The sequence below is a fragment of the Pseudochaenichthys georgianus genome, chromosome 9 (genome assembly GCF_902827115.2).
Source record: "Pseudochaenichthys georgianus chromosome 9, fPseGeo1.2, whole genome shotgun sequence".
In the NCBI taxonomy this organism is placed as follows: domain Eukaryota; kingdom Metazoa; phylum Chordata; class Actinopteri; order Perciformes; family Channichthyidae; genus Pseudochaenichthys; species Pseudochaenichthys georgianus.
In genome coordinates this window covers 19128890-19156072 of record NC_047511.1, presented here as the reverse complement: position 1 = coordinate 19156072, position 27183 = coordinate 19128890, and the positions used below count along the sequence as shown (strand labels likewise).

Below are 27183 nucleotides of genomic sequence, written 5' to 3'. Positions count from 1 at the left end.
GTAAAACATCACTTATCTAGTTCAGGCTGCGTTTACAGAAAAAGCAGTCCAGATGTCCTGTTTCCCCAGCCATGTCCTCCAGCTCCTCCTGGGGGACCCCCTCTTGCTGGTTGGGATGTCTAATCTCTCCAGTGTGTTTTGGGTCTGCCCCGGGGTCTCCTCCCAGTCGGACGTGCCTAGAAAAGCTCCATGGCTTCCTCGAGGCATCCTGATCAGATGCCTGGACAGTTTAATGCTGTTTCTAGTTCCTAATTTACCTCCTTCTGCAGTCATTACTTTCTCTGCCCTTCTTTGTCATGTTTACCACGTCTCCTTTCACACTCAGCCTATTTAAAAGTTGAGAAACACAGAGGAGGAAGAGAGGGAAAGAGAGTGTCTAAATCAGCTGCAGTATGCTGCATTTCCCACTGCACTGTTCTCTGAGCAGCCAGCGATCGGTATTAACCAGAGGTAGGAAGTAGTGTACAAATACTTCGTTACTGTACTTAAGTACATTTTTCTGGTGTCAGTACTTTACTCCACTACTTATTTTTCTGATGACTTTTTACTTTTACTTCCTTCATTTTGAACACAAATACCTGTACTTTCTACTTCTTACATTTTCCAAACAGTCTCCTTACTTTAGTTTTAATCTGCGCTTGGTGGCGTGATCATTATTATTTAGAGTCATTGCGTGCCTATTGATTTGAACACGATCCGTGTATCCATAATTTCCTGGTCTTCTCTAAAGAAGAGGGACCAATGAAAACGTTGTCATGTTGCCGTTGTTCAGCATCGAAACATTCATTAGCTAATAATGACATTATTGTTCTATTAATATAAAGTGAGGTCAGTTACTCTTTAAAACAGCTGCTAGTTACGGGTACTCTTTACTTGAGTACATTTTGAAGCCCATACTTCTTTACTTTTACTTGAGTAAAGAAGTTTAGTCAAGTTTAGTCAATACTGGACCAAGAGTCTCTTTAAATAAAGATGATGATGATGATGAATACTTTTACCAGAGTATTTTTAAACACATGAGTATCTGTACTTCTACTTGAGTAAAAGATGTCTGTACTTTCTCCATCTCTGCCCACTGCACTGTTCTCCTAGCAGCCAGAGATCGGCCTCCACTGCAGGGTATTAACATCAGAAAGGCTGTTACGCCGCTGTTGCAGAGGTCAAGCGTCTGGCCTGTCTAGCATTACAACGCTAATGTTTACATCCCCTCAAGCCTTGCTCAATAAAGGTGATGAAACAATGTTGTGTAAAATTAAGAGGGCAAAAAGGAGGTCGCAGTACAAGAGGGTAATCACCGATATGTATAGCTCCATAACAAGCTGACACACTCAGTCCACTAGGTTTGTCCTGGATGACCTAAATGCCTGCAGCACAACATAATCAGGTTGCATTTTAAACAACTATGCATTCCTGTTTTTTTAATAGACATTGTTCTTAAGTAAGGGACAGTGGAGTGATTCAAAGCAGGTTTTATTATTTGCATAAGAGGCTGTTTGGGGCCAACAACTCGCATTTTCATTTAACATTTCCTCTGCACGTAGACAATAATGCAGCTGTTCTATTCAGTTTTCATGTACACTGTATGTCACTGTGTGTTTTCCTCTAAACTGGAGCCACCGCAGCCAGCAGCAAGACACGTTTCAGATTCAATACTAACTTGTTAGGCGATGCTACTTCTTTTGTATTGCATGGTTAACTTATTCATGCCGTAAAAAGTAGAAACTGAACAAAAAAAAGAGGGAATGACCTAGTTAGTTGAGATGTGAAAAGTATAACCTAAGCAACATGTGTTTTTTTCTTGCAACATTACAACAGTTTTAATAAGAAAATAATGTATTTTATCAGACATTGAAAAAGACATGGAGTTTACACTTTGAAGATAGAAGATAAGTATGCACTAATGCATGATAGAAGAATTATGTTTCATTTTAATATGGTTTTAAAAGTCTGTCAGAATGAAGCAAAAAAAGATGAACTCTTACAGCAAATTAGGACGCTCAAGAAAGAACCCCTTTCACATAAACACACACAATCCACACTCGCGCACACCTAGGCCACAATAGGGCTATACAAACAGACATATTGGGGCCAGTGTGGACTTATATCCCTATGCTAATAAGCATTATATTTTGCATCACCCTCCAACACACACAAATACAACCCCACACTGACAAAAAACCTAGCTGCCTTTTCCCAAAGCCCTGTAGACCTCTGCGACAAAGACAGGAGAGTCAAAGAGAGAGAACAATGTATATAAATACTTACTGCAGAGAGACTGAAAAGAGTTTACTGTAGCGAAGAATAAGACGTGAATATGATGAATCTGCATCATCTGATATGGCGAGGCATGCCAATTACTGTATTAATATTAATTGTAATGAACTGGCACAAAAGATGCCACTGACACATGTCTGCATATCACTGTTGTGTAATGTTGCTATTGACTGGCGAATACAGTTACAGGGAGGTTGAATTGATATTCCCTAAATGCCCAGCACAGTACCCACAGAATACCATCAGGAGGAGAGATTTAGTCATTGAATCTGGCCGCAGGAACAACAACAGGATTAAATATATGTTTTATATCACTGGTCTAATAGAAAAACACATAAAATGATATTTTAAGATTATTTATTATAGTGGTTTAACTGTTAAGTGCAACGTTATTTCATAGTTCCCTTTTCTTTTTCTTTGAAAACTATTTGGCACTATATTATTTCTCTCTCTCTGTTGCTCTCATCTCTGTTGGATTGCTTAATAGTCAAACAAATGAAATACATACTTTTCAAATGCCCATTAAATGTGCTGCTGGTAGCTTTTATGATATATAATGATGAGATAACAGACGAGACATGGGACACAACAACCTCTCCAAGTGCCAACATGTAATGGTTGATGGATATGTTATGATAGCTTAAGCACTGCGGCCAAAATGTACGTTGTATTGTGCCATTCATAGCAGCCGTATGCCATTATGAGGCTGTCCTTTTAAGAAGAAAACAACCTCAGTTTTTTATGAATACACATGGTCATTTTTATACCTGTTTTCTTGATTGGTCTGTTTGCTTATCAGCTGGGTTACAGAAAAAACGACCATCCACATAAAGATAACACTTGTTGGAATGGTTAAGAATAAGCCAAGGAAGAGCCCATTTAATTCGGTGCACATCCAAATCGCCACGAGGATAAACAAATTGAGTTTCCCTTTTGGTTCTGGAATAATCTAAAAAGATAAATAAATCCCACTCATAAACACCAACATTAATCTTAAATCAGCTTTATTCTCTTTCATACTTTATTCTCTCTATCTTTGTATCTTAAATGTTTTACCGTGACACCTTTCTTTCGTTAACTTTTCATAACTCTTCCCATTCTTCATACTTTATTTATTTATTCTTATTTAATATGTCTTTTTGTATCCCCCTCTCTTCCTCTCTCTCCATCTGTCTCTTGATTAGACAGTTCTGTTGTGGAGAAAAGCAGAGTGCAAATGGCCATTAGAGAGCCTTTGACTCTCCCCTTTCCCAAATTCAAAATGACAGGCTCAGTGATATGCTGTACAGTGTGTGTGTGTGTGTGTGTGTGTGTGTGTGTGTGTGTGTGTGTGTGTGTGTGTGTGTGTGTGTGTGTGTGTGTGTGTGTGTGTGTGTGTGTGTGTGTGTGTGTGTGTGTGTGCGCGTGCGCGTGCGCGTGCATGCTTGTGTGAAAAAAACAAAACCTTCCACCTAAATGGCAGCCATATAAAACGTGTGCAGAGGCGATTAGCCTAGTGTGGCTTTTCTTAAATGACGGACAGGTAGGAGGTCTAATCCCATCACAGAGTTGATTAGTGTGTCCCTCAGGGCCCACCCCTGTCTACCAAGTGGGCCCTGATTGGATGATATGATTCTTAAAGTCAGATGGATTGGATAGCCTGAGGCAGAGAACAAGTGATATGGGTGCAAAGGAAGCAGGGAGAGTGTGAAACACATGGAGAAGATTGCAAGATGAAATCTGAGAGTGAGAGGGATGGATGAATTCCATTGCAGGCAGAAATATACATTCGAGAGAGAATAGGGAAAAACTGGGACTGTAAGAGATAGACAGAAGACAGAGGGAGAAATAACTGTAAATTCAGACAAATCACTTAGCTTGAAGGGAGATGAATATGAATTTAAATAAATGACTCAGCTTGGGGAGATCACCGGTAAATGGGGGTGAGTGGGTGGTTGGCTGTTGGGACTCCTGAGTAGGGTTTTGAGGAAGGGAAGAGGAGTCTGGTGGAAGAGAGCTAAAAGCTATTTCTATAGTCTGAATATTATTTTATGCAACACCACAATCCTTTGCTGGATGATTTTTTATTTACTGGGCAGGGTTGACATTGTGGAAAAGCTCAATGCTATCAAAAAGAAATGAGGTATGGAGTACACATCTTTTTTTTTTTTAAGCATCCCTTGTTCTCAAATATGTGTTTTTCTTTTGTTGATATCACCTAAGATGTCTGACCTTGACTATGCTGACTTGTAACAGTGCAAAGTGTGTCTCTAGAGACATTCCTCTGCTAAAGGGGAGGAATGTCTGTGCACTTCCTTATTGCTATTCACAGTCTAATACGCAAATGCCAACACACATAGACAGGGAAACTGTCTACAAAATAACACCATGACACAAACTGAAGACCTCCAGAGCAGAGTTGCCAGTACAAATAATGAGTGTTAGCATTAGCAAAGTGAAAGTCTTGACAGAGAACATGGTAGAGTGTGCAGGTTTGGGGGTAAACTGCACCCTGGAGCACCTTTCATATCCGCCAAATAAATCCCAGTAGATATGATTGCATGTTTCACCACAATTGACACTGTGTCAGCCACTGCCTTTACAAGCTAACAAGCAACATAAACACATTTTTCACTTAACATACTTTTGAATGTGCCTGGAGGGGGTCTTCAAGTTTTGATGAAGATGTGACAAAGGGGCACCATGCTGGAGCCTAATGAAAACACAGGAGTGCTTACCCAACTTCTGGTTCATTTCCCATGTCTATTAAAAACTGCACATATGAAAACAACATGCACAGAGCAGCACAATGTAGAGGGAACTAACAGTATACTCTACATAGGCAGATCTATTCCCAATATAGATGCAGTCGCAGAAAAGTTCAGTAGCTGAGGGGGAAAGGTAGTGTTTGAAGCCAGAAGTCCAATACACGTAAAGCAGAACCAGTACAAGAAACTCAACACTAACTATAGGACCTTCTAGAATATTTTCTCCTATGTATGCAATATCTTGAATAACCCACTCTTAGCAAAATAATGGAAGATATTGCTATCGTATGACCTCTTTGGAAAAGTCTGCTTACACTGTTAGAGAGTTAGTCCATTTCCCACAGTCCAAAAATGAGCTAGATTATTATTTCAATGAATGAAGTCACCAGAGGGGTCTGAAATAATATCATTGTAAGTGTTGACAAATGCCCAGTGGAAATACTGGCAGAAACAAATTAGTATAATGTAACACGAGCCGCAGGTGACGCTGAACACCCAGCACTGTTGCTTTTAGGGTCTGACATTCAAAGAACCAGCAGAGGTTTCTTTGGGGGGATGGCGCCAAAACAGCAGCAGGTGGTTTGAGAAGTGCACAGTTAGAAGGATTGTTACAAGCCCTGCATGTTCACCCACAGCATTTAGAGACATGGCCATCAATTAACCTCCAAACAAAGGCCATGAATAAAATATGTTGTTTCCTCGGAAACAGGGGAAAGTGTGTGGGTCAGAGGTCCGTGCATGCATAATATCCCCTTTCAACTGTAGACTGATCCTTATAAGTTTAGGTATGTGCTTGTAGTAAGCAAAAAAAGGAAAACGTAGTTCAGAGAATTTACATTTTAACTGTCGAACAGCTAAACTAATAAAGGAATCTGGGCATGTTTTGCTACAGCAGCACATGTATTAGCTTATAGGTTTCTTGTATACTATCACAAGAAAAGGTTGTATCTTTTGGCACTTTATAAAAGCTGCAATAAAAAGCATGCATGACATTATTTTACGTTTGAAAAAAAACGTTTCTAGGGCGAAGAATGGTTTTAATACTATCCCCATGCTTTTCCTCGCATGGCATGCAGTGCATTTTGTGTGACTCTGCGTGTCTATCTTTCCCCTTTCAATTCCTAAAAAGCCATTTCTGCCTCCCCTTTATAGACAAACTTTAAACAGCCAAGCTTTTTGCTCAAATTGCTGCTGAGAAGTTAAAAAAGTGTTCAGCAGTTGTTCTTTGGAGGTGTGTACACCTGTTGTGGTGTTGTTTGAGGTACATGTTGAAGGTGAAGACAGTTTTTCTGGCCTCGTTGTTTTCAACAAGTCCTAACTGCTGTGCTCCACACTTTTCCTTTCCCCCTGCTACTTTTTCTCACTGCTCTTATTTACCTCTCCCTTCAATTTTTTCTTACTTTGCTTTCCTTCTTGTTTGTCCTACTCTCTCTCTCGCTGTCTTACTCAGAAACAGAGAGATTACATCCATTCTTCAGTGTCCTCAAACCTCCAACTCAGCTGTTTACTTGCAATACACCAATACACTTGTTTTGTGTGTGTGTTTGTGTCTGGTTTTGCATCTGTGTGTGTGTTCTTCCTTGTCTTTCTGTGCATGTCTGATAGGGCCACCCAAAACTGACATATTTCTGATTTATAATCATTTTCTCTTTAAAATGATTATACTAACAGCCACTGCAGTATCCCTTGAAGTAATAACCACATTTAGTTCCACCCAGTTTCTTTTTCTTCTTTATTATGCATGGAACTATTCAGATTCTTACATTTTAAGGCTGAAGACATGTTTATTATTTGTAGAATGCAGTCATTCATGAGGCCTGTTTTCATCACAAGCATATAAAGCTTTCTTAAACTTTTGTGTACTGCTCTTTGCAAACTGAGCGTGACTGGTCTCTTGTGTTTACAAGTAGTTTCATACTCCATAGAGACAACATCATGTCTAAAGTGTCTATGTTATTCTGCTCTGCTTTTCTTTTGCAGCTATTACAAAGTTATCTGAGGATATATTCATACTGCAAGCCAAGTGCTCAATTTTGAATGTATTGCACTGACACATCATTTGTGTTTGGCTGTTAACATTATGTTCTGAAACGAGGCCATATCAAATTCTATGTTGAACTCTTCACAGGCCTAGACTGCACCGTATACCGGATGAACAATAAAAAAGACACGCAGCAAAAAGTCATACTAACACGAAGGCCACTTAAAGCTCAGGTGTACAATGACAATAAAAGCTTTTGAATTTGAATTTGAGGTGGGGAACCCCAAAACCCAATAAGAGACAACTCTAATAAGAGTAGTGAGCAGTATTAGCTCAACATGACTTTATTTTGTAACAATTTCGCCAAGTCTGCAAAACTGATATCCCGTTTCTTCAGACCTCCTTCACAAAGCCAATTCCCCCAAACACTACATTGTGATCATAAAATGTAATCCAAAAAAATTATCCTGCAAACAGACAGAGATTGAAGATTTTATTTTGTTGTATCAAAGCATTTTAATTTGGATTGCTTTCAGGATATAGAGTATTCAATCAAATATAACACAACATGTTTCAATGATACCCACCCAAGATGTAATGGTTTAAAAAGTCAGTTAAAGTTGATGTCTAGTAGAGGTCAGCACATTTGTGGGCATATTTTTATATCTGCCTTTTTGCAGAGAAATGACTGGTTCTTCTTTATAGAGATGTGAGTGGATTAAGAGTTGTGGTGTCGTGAAGTGACAGAATTGTGACAAATGTTTGACCAAAGAAACATTGAATAATATTTTTGATATTTTGGGAAAGAGCTTGTTACCTATCCTATTGATATCACTCTCTTGTATAACTAACTACCGTAGGGTCATTAATTGCATGGCTTGATTAAACGCAGCTAATAGTTGTTGGTAAGTAACAAACAAGACCCAACATGTTCATTAGAAGCGTTAGAGCTGTTAGCAGGAGGAATGCGCCCGGCTAGCTGTTCCCACTACTTCCAGTCTCTATGCTAGGCCAAGATAATAGTCAGATGGGTCTAGATACTCATTTAGAGATGAAAGTAGTAATGGTTCTCTTTGTTAGAAAGTCTCTGTAAGAGAAAGAAAATAAGTGTATTCACCACAATGTCAAATATCCCTTTTATCATTATTTTGTACTTTAAATCTAGTTTGGTTCATAAACAGACAAACTAACAAAGGATACATGCATAAACATTTAACATGAAACAAAGGTGTTTTTTGTCAGAAAAGCAATTTACTTATTTGAGTATAAATAACGGACAGCATTTAACAAGCTCTCTCATTTTCCAATCTCCTCTCCAATGGCACTCACACTGTCTGGTCCCAGATGTATTCATTCGTTAATTCTTGTGTTAGCTGCAATGCATGCTGGGATTTGGTGTTTATATTATATGAAATCCGGAAAACATTTTAAAAGTATAAAATAAGCTCGAAATGTCCCTTATAGGCCTACGTCTGTTTCCGGTTATTTTTATTTTGAAATTCAGTTCCTGACGGACACCAAAAAAGCCCGAGATTATGGAATTAAACCAATACATAAAAGCAAGGATAATTGTGTGTTATTGGTGAGTAAATAACAGTGTGTTATTTTGAAAAGAATAACAAATTAGAAGGAAAAAAATATTTAAAAATACAGATTTCAGTATTCTGAGGCTCTGAGCCCCATTTATTTTCCTCACAGATGGCAACAAAAGTCCGAAATTATACGATTTAAAATAAAAGCAATAATTGTGGCTTGATATTGAGTAAGAACATGTTTTTATGTTGGTCTTCCACGACCCGACCGGAGAAAAAGACGTGCTGCAGCCTGCAGGCACGAAACACGTTACCAGTAGAAATACATTGCTTTTAAAATCGTGGTGTGCAACACGAAAAAAAGGGGCAAATCGTGATGGTGAACACAAATCAATAGATTAAAAATCGTGTTGGTGAACACGAAATGCCGTGAGACTGGGTTGCACACACACACACACACACACACACACACACACACACACACACACACACACACACACACACACACACACACAGCTTAAATATACTAAGAGAAAAAAAACAGAGGAAAGAGAGCGACAAGTCAAATGTAAACGGCAATACAGCCTAACAAAAAGCTACAAGTAAAATATTTAATAATATCATAAAATGTGCATTAAAACATGTGTTCTCATTCATAACACTCCGTTCGATGTCTCACTATGGGATGCGCCTCATCGCGGAGCAAACAGAAGCATCAATCTCATTACGCCAATCCTGATTGGCTGGTGATCTTGACGTCAACGTCAGGGGAAATCACCCCCTATAAGTAGCCTGCGCCACGACGCATGCGTCATTCAAACACCTCTTCTCGCTTCAGAGCACATCTCTAATGGTAGCCGGGCTAGCTTAACAGTCCACAGACTGAACCAAAAGCTAATTTCGGTCGACCCTATTCTGCCTTGCAGAAGAGTATAGTACTAACACACGAGTTAGTATTATAATCAACCTCGCCGTTCTTCCTCTGGAATTAAGGTAAGGTTTTGATTCTCAAGCTAGCAACACACCCGTTGCCAGCTTGTGTTTTTTCCCTCACTGCCGACACCACAGTAGCGAGGACGTTTTTTATTTTCTCTTCTCACGGAGGAGAAAATGATTATTACCACACCAGGTAATATTCTTTGAGGAAAAAGACCCACACTATCCTTTTTTCTCCGGATTAAAGACAGATTGGTAACACCTTTTTTATCGACGTACCTGTTAAGAGCGGGTCCTCTCCACGCCTCGCGGCGAACGAGATGGACGCCTCTGTCCCCGAGTCCCCAGCCCAGGCTGGAGACAAGGGCAAGTTGGCCGAGAAAATCTCCGGTTCCGGCTGCAGCTCAGGCTCAGCCAACCCAGAATTTCGGCCAGCAGTCGAGGAAGAAGAAGGGAGCGGCCTGACAGCCCCTCCTTCTCCCCTCTGTGACAGAGCTGGAAGTTCTTTCCCCGGCTCTAAACGTGTCCCCGCTGCCTCGAGAGATGCCTCAACATCATCCTCAAGTCCGCATAAAACACATGTCACATCTTTGTTGTTTAAATAAACCATTTTCCGCTGACGCATCCAGGCTTCGGCCAAGGGCGCAGCTCAAAAAAATGAAAAGAAAAACAATAAACAGTCCGTTAACTACAAATCCCCTTCTGAGAGCAGCTACGGCCTCTCTCAAAAGGCGGATACTAAACGGGTCTTTGAAGGCACCACCGTCACACGCATGCGCAGTGCCGGCTGGAGCCGTAAGCGTGACATCTCAGCTGGCTCTAAGGAGCATACAGCAGGAGATACTCACGACACCCAAGCTGCCTCGAACTCTGCTCGGTTTAAAACACCGAAGACGCAGAGGTCGCAGCCCTCCCAGTGCCGGTTGGGGCTTTAAGGGCACTACCGTCACGCGCATGTGCAGTGCCGGCTGGGGTCGTGAAGGCTCCACCGTCACGGGCATGCACAGTGCCGGCTAGAGCTGTAAAGGACAGCCCGCCAATTCTTCCCCTTTTGAGAGCAGCTACGGCATCTCTCAAGAGGCGGATTATTGACGGGTCCGTGAAGCCACCGCCACGCGCATGGGCAGTGCCGGCTGGGGTCGTGAAGGCTCCAACGTCACGCGCATGCGCAGTGCCGACTGGAGCTGTGAAGGCACCACCGTCACACGCATGCGCAGTGCCGGCTGGAGCTGTAAGGGCACCTCCGTCACGCGCAAGCGCAGTGCCGGCCGGAGCCGTAAGCGTGACATCTCAACTGGCTCTAAGGAGCATACAGCAGGAGATACTCACGACATCTGCCTGGGCTTCTCAAAACAGTTATACTTTATCTGTTTTCATAAACCCAGAGAGAGTCAACCCATATGCTGGAGAGAGAGGTTCTCTCTCTCCTAGAAAGAAGGGTTTTATCTATAATGCCCACCGAGCGGAGTCAGATTACGGGGGAAAATGTCCTCGTAAAGCACCCACTCAACATGGGCCTCATAATAAAACTAAACCCCGCGCGCCACGGCGTGCGGAGAGTATTGGTTATTATGTAATGCGTAGTGGCACTACACCCGACTTTTCTAGTGCGGGACGCGCCTACGGGTGCTGTCTTTTCACGGAAGGTGGTCACCACGGACGCAGGTCAGACAGGCTGATAGGGTATTTACGAAGGTCGCCCGGTGAGAGGTCCCTAGAGCAGAGACCTCCAGCGGGCACACGTAAACTACCCGGAGCTTTTAGCGGTGTTCCCCACCCTAAAACGCTTCCTGCCTTCTCTCGGAGGACACCATGTCCTCGTGAGGACAGACAACACGATATCGTGTATGAACCGCCAAGGGAGGTTGCGTTGTCTCCAGTCACACACACTGGCACACAAACTGATCCCTTGGAGCGGCAGACGTCTCCTCTCTCTGAGAGCGACACAGGTACCGGGAGTTATGCACCTCGGGACATAATTACTGTCCAGAGGTGCACCACTCTATGCAGACTGGACTCCTCATCCAAGGATCGAGAGTCCGCTGTGGGTGCGTTACGGCGGAGCCGCGTTAAGTCTGTTCGCAAAAAAGAGAAAATGCTCAATGACAGCTGTTCTCTTTAATGCACGATTTAAACGCACTGTTAGGTGAGGACACACTCGTACACGATCGACCTCCGGGTCCTCTGTGCGTGTTCCCACCCCTGGCTCTGTTACCCCCAACTCTGGCTAGAGTGAAGGAGCAACGCCACACACTTACTCTGATGTTTCCGCCCTAGCCCGTGACGTACGGGCTGGCGGAGATATATCAGCTGTTGTGCGGGCAGCCATGGCAGCCCCCACCACGCAGGGACAGATTGTCTCAGGCGGGGGGGGTCGATCCTTTACCCACGCCCAGAGCGCGGGGCACTATGGGCCTGACCCGTGAGTGGTACAATCTGAATACAGTGGGACTCCCTCAGAAGGTGATAAACACTATTCAGAGTGCGAGAGCTTCCTCCACCAGGTCTCTTTACGACTGTAACGGCCCGTCCACACAGCGGCGTGCGTTGACGATTGCCGGCGGGCGTGTCTGACACTCGACCAACAACCAATCACATGAATCTCCCGCCCCTGACACACAAGCAGCGGTTTGATTGGCTAGAGCTTGTACTGGCATATGATTCGATTAGCTGACGCCTCACCGAGGCTTCAAAAGTTGAACATTGCTCAACTTTTGCAGGGAGACACGCCAGCTACGCTCCACGTCGCTTCCCACGATGCACAAGTGACGTCACCCCATTCAAAGTGAATGGGGAAGCGTCAACGCACGCCGCTGTGTGGACGGGCCGTAAGTGGAGGGTGTTTGAGGAGTGGTGCCTTCAAGAAGGACACATCTCTTTTCAATGTCCTGTTGGGGTGATTTTATCATTTCTACAGGACTTGATCGAAAAACACATAGCTTTCTCCACGATCAAGGTGTACCTGGCTGCTATTGCTGCATGCCATATGGGCTTTGAGGGTAAGACGGCTAGCCAACATCCTTTGGTTTGCCGTTTTATGAAGGGAACTCGCAGGCTCCTCCCTGTCTCCAGGTCGCTGGTGCCCTTATGGGACCTGGCAGTGGTTTTAAATGGGCTCAAAATGACCCCATTTGAACCCCTGGAAGGAGCTGACATGAAACATCTGTCACTCAAGACATTGCTGTTACTGGCCCTGGCATCCGCCAAGCGGGTCAGCGATATCCATGCACTGTCTGTACATCCCTCATGCACTCAGTTCGCCCCAGGGCAAACGAGAGTGTTGTTGAAACCCAACCCTGCCTTTACACCAAAGGTGGTTGGTTCGTGTACCCCAATTGACATTGAGGCATTTCCTCCGCAGCTTGTTTCCTCCGGGGAGCAGCAGCAGGATCTGTTGTGTCCAGTCCGGGCTTTACACACATATATGGACAGATCAAAAGAGCTTCGTCTTAATGACCAACTCTTCGTGTCCTGGGCTAATCCTCACAAGGGTAAACCTGTTACTAAGCAACAGCTCTCCCACTGGATCGTGGAGGCAATTGCTTTGGCCTATACGAGTCAGAATCTGCAAGCACCTTCGGGTCTGCGGGCTCACTCGACTCGGGGCCTGGCTACATCCTGGGCTTTGTTCAAGGGTGTTTCCATCCAAGACATCTGTGCAGCGGAAAGCTGGTCCTCGCCGCTCACTTTTGTCCGCTTTTACAGGCTAGACGTCTCCGCTCCAAGCGTGGCCCGAGCAGTGCTGGACACCTTGTTGGGTCGGGACTCCACCTGTTAAGTTCTGGTTGATCGGTGATCTTCGAGATAAGCTCGTCTGGCAATACGGGAGCTACAATATCCCATAGTGAGACATCGAATGGAGTGTTATGAATGAGAACTATAGGTTACTTACGTAACCCCAGTACTCAGAGTAACATGAAGTGAGATGTCTCACCAGACGGCCCTCCTTGCTATGGTGAAGTGTGTGTTTGAATGACGCATGCGTCGTGGTGCAGGCTACTTATAGGGGGTGATTTCCCCTGACGTTGACGTCAAGATCACCAGCCAATCAGGATTGGCGTAATGAGATTGCTTCTGTTTGCTCCGCGATGAGGCGCATCCCATAGTGAGACATCTCACTTCATGTTACTCTGAAAACTGGGGTTACGTAAGTAACCTATAGTTTCACCACTCAAGCTATTTGCTGTGTGATCGGTCATTTTAACATGAACATATACGAATAAAATGGAAGAAAACAATTAAAGTGTAAACAACTTCAATGCAATTATCTTTGTAGAGCAATGATAAAGAGATATTGTAATTATCCTACATTTCTTTTTATTTATAAAGCATTTTGAATTGCCTTGTGTTGAAAAGTGCCATATAAACGTGCCTTGCCTTACATGCATTCTGTATTAGTAATTTGTAGTTCTCATTCATAACACTCCGTTCGATGTCTCACTATGGGATGCGCCTCAACGCGTATGCAAACAGAAGCATCAATCTCATTACGCCAATCCTGATTGGCTGGTGATCTTGACGTCAACGTCAGGGAATCCACCCACCCTTTAAGTAGCTTGCGCTACGACGCAGCGTCATTCAAACACCTCTTCTCGCTTCAGAGCACATCTTGATTTATCAGTAACCGGGCTAGCTTAACGGTCCATAGACTGAACCCAAAGCTAACATTCGGTCGACGGGCGCTTGCCGGTTACTTTTTTGCTTTGCAAGAAGACTGAGCAATATTAACACACCAGTTAATATTGTAATCTGCCTCGCCGTGTCTTTCTGTCGAAATAACGGTAAGGTTTGATTTTTTCTTCAAGCTAGTAACATACCTGTTGCTAGCGTGTCCACTCCACGCCGACACCCCGGCGATCGAAGATGGACCCTTCTCTCCCTCACACCAGAGGAGTCAGGGACTCGAAGGCTCGGCTATGCGGCTGCGGATTTAAGATTTCAGGCACAGAGTCATACCAGGTCGAGCATTGTACCCGTTTCACCATGAATAGCCTCCGCCGACGGTTAGCACGCCAAGCTAGCTTGTCGGGACAGGACCCCCTCATGTCCGCTGATTCGCCGGCCGGCAATCAAGACATGGTGGCGTCCGCCACAGAGATTGAGCCCCGCGCTGTGTCAGACTGGGGCTCAACAACAGCGACAGCTGCTGAACCGGAGCCCCACGCCATTTCAGGCTGGGACCAGGTGGCGGCAAGAGCCGCGAGAGCGGAGCCCCGCGCTGTGTCAAGCTGGGGCTCCCAATTGGACCTCACCATGGTTTCACCCGCGGAGGATGTCCTGGAGTTGGACTACATGGAGGACGAAGAGGATACCTCTGAGTTCCTCCTGTCTGACTCAGATGAGGATGACATCTTTGTTTCATCGGCTCAGGCTGCAAAGCCGGGAGCGATGTCCAGTCCCCCGGGCGAGAGCACACCAGCTTCGCCCGTCCTAAGCATGGACTTGCAGGCCGTGTCAACGCGCTGCGTCCAGGCTGGACATCCCATGGCCTGAAGTGGCCAAGGAGACCTCCAGATCTCGCTACGAGGGGAAGAACTTGCCCCAAGCAGCGAGGACGAAGAGGCAGCTCCTTCCAGTCTTTCCGGAGATGCTGGACGAGGTGTCGGTCTCGTGGAGAGACCGTCCCTTCAGCAACAAGGCCCCAATCCAGGGTGCCTCCTCCCTGGACTGTGACGGTATGGAGAGGCTCGGCCTGCTCCGCATGCCGCCCATGGAACCGCTGGTGGCTGCCCACCTCCAACCGAGGCTGGCTTCGACACCGAGCAGGAACCCCATGCTACCAGCAAAAGCAGACCGGTTCCAGTCAGCGATGACCGAACGGGCCTATAAAGCCGCAGCTTTGTCCGCCAGGGCACTCAACGTCTCCTCGCTGCTGACCGCCTACCAGGCGGAGCTCTGCGAAGACATGTCGAGCAGACCTGAGCCTGCCGTGTGGGACGAGATCGCAGCGATCACGAACATTGCCTCTGTGTGCAGCGCTGTGCAGTCCAAGCCACGGGCAAGGCACTGGGAATGATGGTGGTACAGGAGAGAGCCAGGTGGCTCAACCTGACGAACCTTCCAGACCGGGAAAAAGAGGATGTTCTGGACATGCCTATTGTTCCCGAGGGCATATTTGGCTCCGCTCTAGCTTCAATGCAGCTGAGGTGGGAGTCAAAAAGGAAGGGAGACGAGGCTCTCCAGCTCTGTCTACCCCGAAGGGTCCAGCCGCTACCTACAATGGTCCCGCGGCAGGCCTTCACCCAAGCTGTCTCACGTCCTGCCCGGTTCAAAATACCGAAGTAGCAGAGACCGCAGCCCATCCCGGGTCCCCAGCCCAGGCACGAGGCAAGAGGGAGCTGGCCAAGAAAATCTCCGGTTCCGGCAGCTGCCGCTCAGGCGCAGTCGACCCAGGTTTTCAGCCACCAGGCGAGGAAGAAAAGTGGGCGGCCTGACAGCCTCCTCTCCTCGATGAAGGAGCTGGAAGTTCCCTGTTCCCCAGCTCCAGAGCACGTTCCAGTGTTGGATGCTCATGTGTTTTCGGGGTGCCACCATGCCCCCATCTTCCCGCCGCCTCGAGTGATGCCAGAACGTCATCCTCAAGTTCGCGCCATCAGGGAAATGGACTTAACATCAAAGACAGCAAGTTCCGCTCCCTGTTTAAGTCACACAAACACATCCTGGGCTTTGTTCAAGGGTGTTTCCATCCAAGACATTTGTGCAGCAGCGAGCTGGTCCTCGCCGCTCACTTTTGTCTGATTTGACAGGCTAGATGTCTCTGCTCCAAGTGTGGCCCGCACAGTGCTGGGTCCCGTGTTGAGACAGAGTTCTACCTGTTAAGTTCTGGTTGTTTTTCGTGATTTTCGACATAAGCATGTCTAGCAATACAGGAGTTTCAATATCCTGTGAGACATCGAACGGAGTGTTATGAATGAGAAACTATAGGTTACTTACGTAACCCCAGGCCTCAGAGTAACATGAAGTGAGATGTCTCACCAGATGGCCCTTCTTGCTAAGGCGAAGCGAGAAGAGGTGCTTATTTTGAATGACGCTGCGTCGTAGCGCAAGCTACTTAAAGGGTGGGTGGATTCCCTGACGTTGACGTCAAGATCACCAGCCAATCAGGATTGGCGTAAGGAGATGGATGCTTCTGTTTGCATACGCGTTGAGGCGCATCCCATAGTGAGACATCTCACTTCGTGTTACTCTGAGGACTGGGGTTACGTAAGTAACCTATAGTTCATTCTGCAATCAAATTGAACATTTTTAAATCTTAATCTTCCTGACCTGTTTTTACCCTATTCTTTGGAAAAAAATGTAAATGCTGGCAAAATGAACTCAAACTTAATTTTCCTTGAATGTTTCTTTTGGGCACTGAACCAAAGAGCTCAAAGTAGTTCAGGTCGTAGAGATGACAGACCTACAGCTACAGTGGCACTTCAAGCAGAACCTTTGTGTTTCCCTTAGCTGCTGCTGTCTTACCTTCACTGGAAACTTAACTCTGCCACAGTAACCGCGTGCAGTTTTCACACTGATTTGCACCTGGAATATTAAAATGATTTGAAGAAATAGTTCGAGGCACCAACAGTCTAACGTCCCTTTGATGTTAACAAGCGGTAAATCAGGTTTCAGAGAGAGAGGAAGATGGAGACGGAGACTGCGTGATGGGGGAGGGAGGGGGAGGCAGAGACAATAGAAAAAGAAAGGGTCCAGAGAGGGAAATAGTGGATGTTGGTGGAGATATAAGGAAAGTTAAAGTGAGAAAAAGAGTGAAATTGAAAAGCGGAAGCTGAGAGGAGAAGGGTCGGGCATCTTTCCTTTTATGTTGGGGATCGGCAGCGGAGAGGAGAAAGTACAATTGAGAACAATTAAAAGGTGACAGGAGATATAGAGGAAACGGTTTCATTCTTATGTACAAGATATAAACCTCTTTTGAGATCAAAGGGTTTCATGAGGAAACAAGACAACATGTTACACTGTGTGTTCTATTGGTGCTTTTTTATGAGCCTGATTGCAATATACAGCCAGAACCTGACATGAAACCTGAAGTCAATATTTGTATTATCAAAGCTAACACATTTCCATCAAAACTTCTAGAGCCAGGCAAGTAAGTGAGTGTTAAACCTCTCCTTTTACATATATTTTATTATGTTATACTTATTAAACATTTTTGGATTATGTTAGCTAAAGCAATTTTAACTTATGTTGTGTGGCAAAGCTGGCATAACGATTCTGCTTTTTCATCAGGTAAAACCACCAAATGATCAGAAACACACCCTGCATGACATGTTTAAGGTTTTATATACAAAGCAGCAAAACACTGTCAACTATAAATAAATAAGGTTGAAATTGCTCTTGGGGGAAGTGAAGGCTTTGGGAAATGATCAAGAATGGAACTCTGTTTTTTGAAGCCCCCTGAAGGTGTATGACTATGAATAATGAAAGAGGTTGTTGCTGAAAGAGAGCAAACACACAAGGGAACTCTACCCCAGGTAAATGAATGTAAAACAAATACTTGTGTACATTTAAACCCAATAGTAGAGTGAAGCGTGACTGAGGGGAAGGAAATGCTAAACCTGTGCGTTTGTGGGAAAAAGCAGTTTTGCAAAGGTGGAAACACTTTTAAATGGGAGGCAGTTACACGTTGTGAGAAAAGATAGAGGAAATCAGACAAAATCAGTGTTAAATGAAAGGGTAATAATGATAGAGGAAAGGGCAGGTAAAAATAAGGCATTGTGCAGGATAAGTGCGGCATTGAGAGATGAAAGAGATTAAAAAGGGTATAAGAAAGAGGGGGAGGAGAAGTTACATACATGCCAGGAAATCAGAAAAGATGAGGGGGAGGAACTGAAAGAGAGAAAAAATAAAATGTATTGAACACAGTTTTGCAGTCATTATATTTACCTTCAACATAGTTCTTACATAATTTTTCTTTGGTAAATGTGGGTTATTATAGTCATTTATCTTCAGATTATTATGTGTATTTAAGTCTGTACTTGCAAAGGACAAAGTTTGTAAAAGAACAATTTTTAGACAAAATGTTAAGATAATATATTGATAAATAGATTATACATGTAGAGTGTAGCACAATGACTATGCTCCTCACTATATTCCTATGTTTATTATTATTTCCTTCCTGCTTGAGTCCATTGTGTGGAAAATATGTTGGATGTGTGTCATCTTAATCAGTCACGCAGTCAGACAAGATAAAGGGAACAAATGAAACCGACTAATATCCTGGCTTTTCCGTTGTTTTGCCTGTCAGATTGTCTGGGTGCTGTCCCCTTGAAAAACAGGCATAATAATCCAGTGTCTGCACACATGTTATGCACCTAAGTATCAATTGACTTTGTGTATCAATGTTCTAACTAGATATCTGCATGTTCATAATTGTGAAAACAAACTCGGTGCTGTTAAAAAGTATTATTTTTGTTCAGATTAACAAGACACTTACAATTTTCCACAGACTTTACTGTCTATGGAAAACAAGAGCTAAACAAAATAAAGACTTTACACTCAAACTGTTATAGTCATTTGTTTAATTATTATCTTCTTTTTATTTTTCAACACAGCATGATTGGGGAGTTTCATATTTAAGACAATATCTAATTATTTCATTTGATTTGTTGTGTCCTTTTTGTGTCTGACAAACTGTATTTGGGCAGGCACTATGTGTACATGAACTGTGAAAATACATTTTTGTAGTCTGGAAATCAATACTTACTTACCATCTTTATTAAACCAAGACAATGTATACAATATATATTTATATCCCAAAGTAGAAGATATGATTTATACCAGTATATAATGTTTTGTGGGGTTACAGTATGGTTCAACAGGGTTTAACATCTGTTATAACTTTAAATATTCCCTTTTGACTCTGTATAATTACTGTTAACAATGAGCCCACAGTTTGGATGAAACTGTAATGTATATCAGTGTTGACAAATGTAAATTAATAGCTTTTTGCCCTCTTATTATTTTAAATAATATTCCTCTTCTCCTAGATCCATTGAAACACAGTTTAAAATGCAGTAAAAAGGTTGGCAGTATTCTCGTGGGTGGGCTTATGTGTTCAAAGCAATTATACTAATGTCTTAAAACTATGTGATTTACTGATTTTAAAACGCTGCAAATTAAAAACATTGCTTTATATTGGTGGAGGTCATACGCTCCCTGGGTAATCACCAAACCCAAAATGCCACCGTTGTGGCAGAAAGGAGCTTCAGAGGCATGTTATTAACATTTCTTTCCAGAGCATTTGGCAAAACAGTGTTCCAAAGTGCTTTACGCAATGCATACAATTAGAAGCAATCAGTGACAAAATATATTTTTAGCTGAAAGAGCATGAAAGTTGAAACTTGCTCCAGTCTGTGCTCAAGGAATGCCACACATCTGTTTCAGAGGGAAAACATTAAGTCTGTGTGACATCACATGGAAATATCATCCTCTGCATGCACGGTGTCCCAAACTAAACCTCTTCTTCTCATCTTGTCCTCCTCTCAGGTTTCCCCCAACTGTAACCAGGTCTTGGTGAACGGTAAAGAAATGCGCGGTCGGCAGTCTCTGGCGGTGAACTTCACCTACCTGCACCTTTCTGCCACGCTGCAGCTCACCGTGTGGGTGCCCAAGCTCCCTCTGCAGATAGACGTGTCGGACACTGAGCTGAGCCAGGTCAAAGGCTGGAGGGTACCCATCATCACCAACAAGAGGTACATGACCTTAAAGGGCCAGTGTTGTATTTGGAGAAATATATCTAATCTTATCTAGATGAGGGTGTAAGGTCATGACTGAAAGCTTCTGCTAATGACGCCAAAGGAAGAATATGCAAAGATTAGTAATGTCAAAAGGAAATGTAATGTAATATCTACACGGGATATCTGTGGTTCATCCATTAATGGTGTTGCTATCTACTGTACAGTAGCTTAGCAACATTTCCACTGACAGTAAGGTTGGCCATTCTCTTTTGGAACACCATGGATATCTTTGCTTCACTTTTTTAGAGAAGGAGGAAGCATCATTTATCAATAGTCATTGTCAATGGGTTGGAAGCCTGTGATGGATCATCTTCTTGTATTATTTATATATCGAACAGTTGCTGGCAGTCTTCAAAAGAGCCCAACCGGTGTGTTTTTTAGGCCAAATACAATTGTGCTACAAAAGCATGTTTAAGTCTGTGTGGCCCATGGTTTAGAGGGGTGTTTTAGAAATACATTTGTATTTGCTTTATGGTGGAAAAACACATTTTTGGCATTACTGCTATCGATGCTAATATATCTGCAATAGACTAATATCGTTCAATACATCGTCCAAGCTGATTTATTTGAAATAGTCTGATTGTCCCTATAGTGAAAAGCTGGTAACAATGTAAATATTTTCTTTAGTTTTGTGGATGAAGTGCCCTTTAATAACACTTTAGGAACCCTACTGACTGATCCAAGGCCACACCAAAGCATTCACCTGTAACATCATGAAAGATTATACAAACATCCATCTGCTGAGTTTACCATTTTTTTTTATTCAAATAACAAAAATAAACATGATTGACTTTTACACCAAGGTTATTGAATTATAAAGGAGTTGTACTTATAATATAAAGTGTGAGATGTATGAGAGCAGAACACAACAAGAAAGCAGATATACTCTCAACTTTAACTACAGCTCTTGGTCCATGCACTTGAAAGAAGGCAATGCATGTTGTTTCTTCCACAAAAGGAATACACACTTCAGCCTGTGATGTGTAAAGAAAGAATATAAAGAGAATGTATGAGTCAGTGTTGCAGGTCATTTTGTTTTATGATACACCTTTAAATGTGTGTGTGTGTGTGTGTGTGTGTTTGTGTGTGTGTGTGTGTGTGTGTGTGTGTGTGTGTGTGTGTGTGTGTGTGTGTGTGTGTGTGTGTGTGTGTGTGTGTGTGTGTGTGTGTGTGTGTGTGTGTGTGTGTGTGTGTGTGTGTGTGTGTGTGTGTGTGTGTGTGTGTGTGTGTGTGTGTGTGTGTGTGTGTGTGTGTTTCTTTTTTTGACTGAGGGAGAAAAGAAGGAATAAACAAAGGCATTGTGGGAATGTCAGTGTCCTTTGTCTTGATGTGTGTGTGCATGTGTGCATGTGTGCGTGTGTGCGTGTGATATAGTGCTTATTGAATGGAGCAGTTGAGAGCACATACAGTTCCAGCTAGTCTATAATTTCATATGAGGTCAAGGCCTGTCAGGCTATACTGATGACAACTATTATGGCTTTAGCATCATTGCCCTGAATGAGGCATCAGTCATTTAAACGGACACACACCCACACACATGCACACTCTCTGTGAAAGGTAGACAATGCAAGTGGGTGGATCAGTTACATGATGTTGGTGTGTGTGTGTGTGTGTGCGTGCGTGCGTGCGTGTGTGTGTGTTTGAGCATGTGTGTGGGCACTAATTTCTGCAATTTCATACGCAGCAGGACAATAAACTGAAACCGTAGTATATAAACTGTGGAAATATCTTCAGGGCATTTATTCTTTGTCTACCCTGCAGTATACAATCTCAAATAAATATAGTAAATATTATATTTAAAAATATTGATTTTATCAGAAATGTATTAACTTAAAGAACTCCTTAACCATTTAATATACATTTTCTACAGTTTATCTATTTTTGTATTGACTTGTATTTGCAGTGTCTGTTTGTGATATGGAATCACTTTAATTGAGCTGTATATTACGTTTTGATAATGGGAACAAATATATATTTATTTAGGGATTCAGTTTCAGCACGTCCAAGAGAATGTATTTGAAGTATGTATTAACTTCATAAACAAAGATTTTTCTCTCACATACTTTATTTAATGGGAAATAATGGCACATGTAACCTGTGATTCTCAATACACTATTAAATAAAACATTTTCTTTTTATTTAATTTCTGTATTATTTTACTTGTATTCCTATTATCCTTCACAGTCTGTGTCGTGTATTCCCCCTGTGGTTGGAGCCATGATGTAGCAGTACACACATCAAGCATGTGACAAACTTCTAATCCACATAGGCTACATTTGGTTTCAGCTGTGCTTTGTGGCGCTTTAAATAATATAAGCAACTCGTAACTTAAACATAGAGAAGGGATGTGTAAGACGCTGCCACATTTAAATTCATAGCCTCCAACTCAGTTTCTTGAACTGAAATTCAGAGTCACATTGGGGAAACTTCAGGCTCAGATTTCAATAACAGTACACATAATAACGTGTAGCACACAATCCGTTCAACATCAGCTTAAATATGCATGTGCACTTTCTTTCTTCGTTTATAAAGAACATGGTATGTGTGTCCTCTCTGTCTGCATATATGCCTGACGGCGTCTATTCTCCATTGGTGTATGCTTGTGTGTGTTCTTTGAGTGTGTGTATGACTGTGTGTTGTTTCTATTCCCCATCTTGCTGCCCTTCCATTCTGTTATGCTGGACCTATTTTTCAATTTCGCCATTTCTGCTCAGATAGCCACCAACCCGTGTACACACACACACACACACACACACACACACACACACACACACACACACACACACACACACACACACACACACACACACACACACACACACACACACACACACACACACACACACACACACACACACCTCCCCTTGCTCCTGCTGCTGAGACACCAGCACACTGTTAGGCACACACTCTCACACAGAGACACATATTCAACTGGGAGACAAGCTTCTATGTGTGAAGCCTATGCGGAAGTGCCTTACTAAATTAACTTGCAATTGTGTTACTTTTATCGTGTGTGTTGGTTGTATTTGGCTTCACATGCAAGTGTTACTGCTGGTTCCATGGAACTCCCACAATAAGGACAATAATTCAGTTTATTTTTAAAGTAGAAGTAAAACAATAAAAAAATAAATGGAGTCCACAACGCTTATAATAGCAGGACAACATTTGTATAGATTGCTATGTCATCTGCATAGTGATGATTACTTTGTTTTGGTTAGTTTTTTGCTGATGAAAGGGTCAAACAGAAACATATAAAGATGAAACAGGTCCAATATAGGGAGGTGAAAGCACTAAAGGAACAAGCAAAGTTTCAGTATTTTAGGATATACTACCCTGGAAAAGAGTGACAGAAGACAAAACTCAACTCTAAATCCTGTCAGCCTCCCAGTATAGAAAAATGTTCTGCTTGAAAGAGGCCTTTTCAGGTATACACCCTAGACAAAAGCTGTTTCATTGCTGTGTTTAGACAACACTCTATACTTACTGTGGAAAATATGTTGGCTCTTTTAAACACCTTCTCATTAACATGAAACATTTCATTCAACATTTTCCATTAAGTCCATTATTTGGTTATTTGAAAAAAAAAACATTAACACCTCGCCTTGTGATCATGGCTTTAACCATAAAAAAACAATCGCAGTAACTTCAGTACAGAGAAGTGCCATTTTAGAGTGTACACTTGTTAAGGTGACCTGGGGATCCATTAGCAAGAGAAATTGAGCTTAGAGAAGTTACAATAGTTTAGGTTTTTAGAAATACTCTTCCGCAGAATTAATTAACAAAGAATAAATCACAAGGCCAGTTAGGCTACATTTGAAATTAAATATAACGTTTACCAGCAAATTCACTTGGTACAACTATGGGGTTTTAAAGGTGTTGCAGCTAGATTAAAGTGTGTATTTGTTTGACTGAGAGTGCAACCTGAAACTGGGATTATTACTGTACATTACCTCGGAGGTTAGTGTATAAAAATGCCATTTAATTACCAGATAATCTGACCTTCTCTTCTCTCGTTCTCTCTCTGTCCTCTCTGTCATATTTATCTTTATTTTCTCCTAAGGCCTACCAGAGACAGCGAAGATGATGAGGATGATGAGAGGAAGGGCAAAGGCTGCACCCTACAGGTAATATTGTAATTGGTTTCATGACACACAAATAGTTTTTTAATCCTTTTCTACAAAGTTAATATCCCTGAGAGACGGTGAGAGCTGTACGACCACTGAGTATAACATGTGACTGACTTGGTGTTATGCTTAGCTTTAGTTGGTTTAAGATACTGGACTTAATTATTGTGTCATTTATTGCTATTCAATTCAATTCATACATCTTGTTAACGCACAGGCTAACAAGATGTACTGTAAGAATCCTTGTTTTTGTTAGGAATTGTAGTCTAATTTGAACTTTCTCTTGACTTTCAGTACCAGTACGCCTTGGTGCGAGTCCTCACTCATTTTGTTGCAGAACCCTCTGACCCCGGAGGTGAGATGGTCTTCATGTTGGGTGCGGACTGGCAAGCTGATATTACTCATTTGGTCTACGACCAGCTAAAGGTAATGTTTTTCTGTCACAAACACGTACAAATACCAAATGTTCCTTATAGGAATAGATCAACAATTGTTAAAATAGTACTTAGTTGCTTTCTAAGAGTCGGATGAGAAAATGAATACCACTTCATATCTAAGATTGGTATACAGTTTCTCAAAAAACATATGGGATAGAAGCTATACTGTATGTTTTCATAAATGTTGGCCTTAACTTTAACTGTTCCTTGATTTGCGTATTGAATAAAAGCAAGCACAAGCCACTGCATGTAAAACAAATCCAAGATTAATGCATTGCAAAGCCTCATGGTTATTAATGAACAAATGATATTAATTGTGGTGGCTGTTTCTGTGATCCACAGGTAGAAGATCCTCGCATTGCCAGATTGATAGATGGAAGAATCTTGATCGGACGGGACCTGGGAATTACCACTATACAGGTGATTACCCTCTGTTCCACTCTCTTAACTAAACATGTGTCTGTTCCCTCTCACTTTATTTTTTTTAATTATTTGGCTTTATCATCCCAGACAACAACCAGTTGTCCTTACTGAAGCTGTGTATATCCACCTTCTAATCTCAAACTAAGAATACAATATTAAATGAAAGAGCCCAACACTCAATGAAAAAGAATCCTCATGTGGTTTCAAAGTGTGATCCATCTTCTAATCAAAAGGAGTAGGTGTAACTAGACACATTATGGTGCACCATTAACGTACTTTAAAGCAGGGGTCCCCAAACCCCGGGCCGCGGACCGGTACCGGTCCGTGGGTCATTTGGTACCGGGCCGCAGAGAAAAAATAAATAACTTACTGTGGTGACACGTCATTGGACATAATTCACCTCTCTTATTGTGTTGCCACACGGACCTTTTAGTGGGAACACCTGTAGAGTTAGCCCTCATTCCTGCTAGCTCGTTAAGCAGAGCAGACGTTGTGTTGACCTCTCTATAACTAAATGGATAATAAAGATTGGAACTCCGTTCTGAATACACCGCCTCCGACTCCCTTTTCCTGGCGCTACACTGGTGACCCTGACGTTTCCGAGAAAGTTTCCGGAAAATTAACGAGCATGGCTGAACGCGATGTTTTCGTAAAGCTGCCGGAGTTCTGGGAGCACGCCGCGGAGGCATGGTTCGCACATGTGGAGGCGCACTTCGCCTGCCGACAGGTCCGTGACGGGGACCTGAAATACTACCATGTAGTAACAGCGCTGGGCAGCTCTACGTTGTCCAGGTTGGTGGGATTCATCGCAGCCCCCCCACATCATGGCAAATATGAGGCGATTAAGGCCCTTCTCCTTAAGACATTTAGCTTATCTGCTAAGGAGAGGGCCCGCCAGTTGCTTGACATTCAAGGCCTGGGAGACAGCAAGCCATCTCAGCTAATGGAGAAAATGCTAAATCTGCTAGGGGGGGAAGATCCCCGGATTTTGTTCATGGAGATTTTCCTGCGTCACTTGCCTCCCCGGGTCCAGACGGCGCTGGCCAACACGCCTGCCACGGAGCCGCGGGCCTTGGCGGAGGAAGCGGATCGTTTTTTCCTGGCTACACAACAGCCCGGTGCAGAGACGTTAGCCGCGACGCGCAGCAGCCCATCTGCAGTCAAGAAAGCATGGCGGGGGCCGGACACGGCTGTGGCGAGCCGGCGTGGAGACACCGGAGAGTGTTTTTACCACGCACGTTTCGGGACAATGGCGAAGAAGTGCATTGCTCCGTGCAGCTACAAACCCCCGGGAAACGGAGGGGCCGGCGCTCGGTAGTGGCCCTGAGCGTCGGCGGCACGTGCAGGCTCCTCTTCGTCAGCGACAGCGTTTCGGGGAGCCTGTTTCTGTGTGACACGGGCGCTCAACGGAGCGTAGTTCCCGCGTCGAGTGAAGACGTCACCCGGGGAGGGCACGGACCGCGATTGACGACGGCTAACGGCGGTCTCATTCGCACGTACGGCGTGAGGCCTATGTGTTTGTGCATCGGAGGACAGCGTTTCAGCTGGGATTTTCTTTCCCCTCCTCGGAGCGGATTTTTTGTGTGCTCATGGACTCCTAGTGGACGTTAAGAATAGGCGTTTGATTGATGCCTTGACATTTTCTTCCCTCGTGTGCACACTTGGCAGCGCAGCGTACGACGAGCTGTCGGGCTCGCTGTCAGGGGCAGACATTTTTCTCAGACTGTTGGCCGAGTTTCCAGACCTGTCGCTGCCCACCTTCTCTGCGCTTACCACTAAGCATGGCGTGGAGCACCACGTCACTACCGGGGGACCTCCTGTCTACGCCAGGGCCCGGCGGTTGAACCCTTCTAAGCTGGCTGTGGCGAGGGCGGAGTTTGCAACCATGGAGCGCCTGGGCATTGTCCGCCGCTCTGACAGTCCTTGGGCTTCACCCCTGCACGTCGTCCCCAAACCGAACGGCGGGTTCCGCCTGTGCGGGGATTACCGCCGA

The 27183-nt window shown here is 43.6% G+C and overlaps 1 protein-coding gene across 1 annotated transcript in view; it reads left to right on the top strand.

Moving 5' to 3' along the window:
- The window catches only part of LOC117452222 (transmembrane protein 132C), a 279729-nt gene that overhangs the window by 236867 nt on the left and 15679 nt on the right, over nucleotides 1-27183 (top strand). Inside the window, exons 7-10 of the mRNA XM_034090728.2 lie at nucleotides 19956-20161; nucleotides 24267-24330; nucleotides 24625-24756; nucleotides 25110-25187. Coding sequence (XP_033946619.1) covers nucleotides 19956-20161; nucleotides 24267-24330; nucleotides 24625-24756; nucleotides 25110-25187 — 480 coding nt within the window. The remainder of the gene's footprint in view (nucleotides 1-19955; nucleotides 20162-24266; nucleotides 24331-24624; nucleotides 24757-25109; nucleotides 25188-27183) is intronic.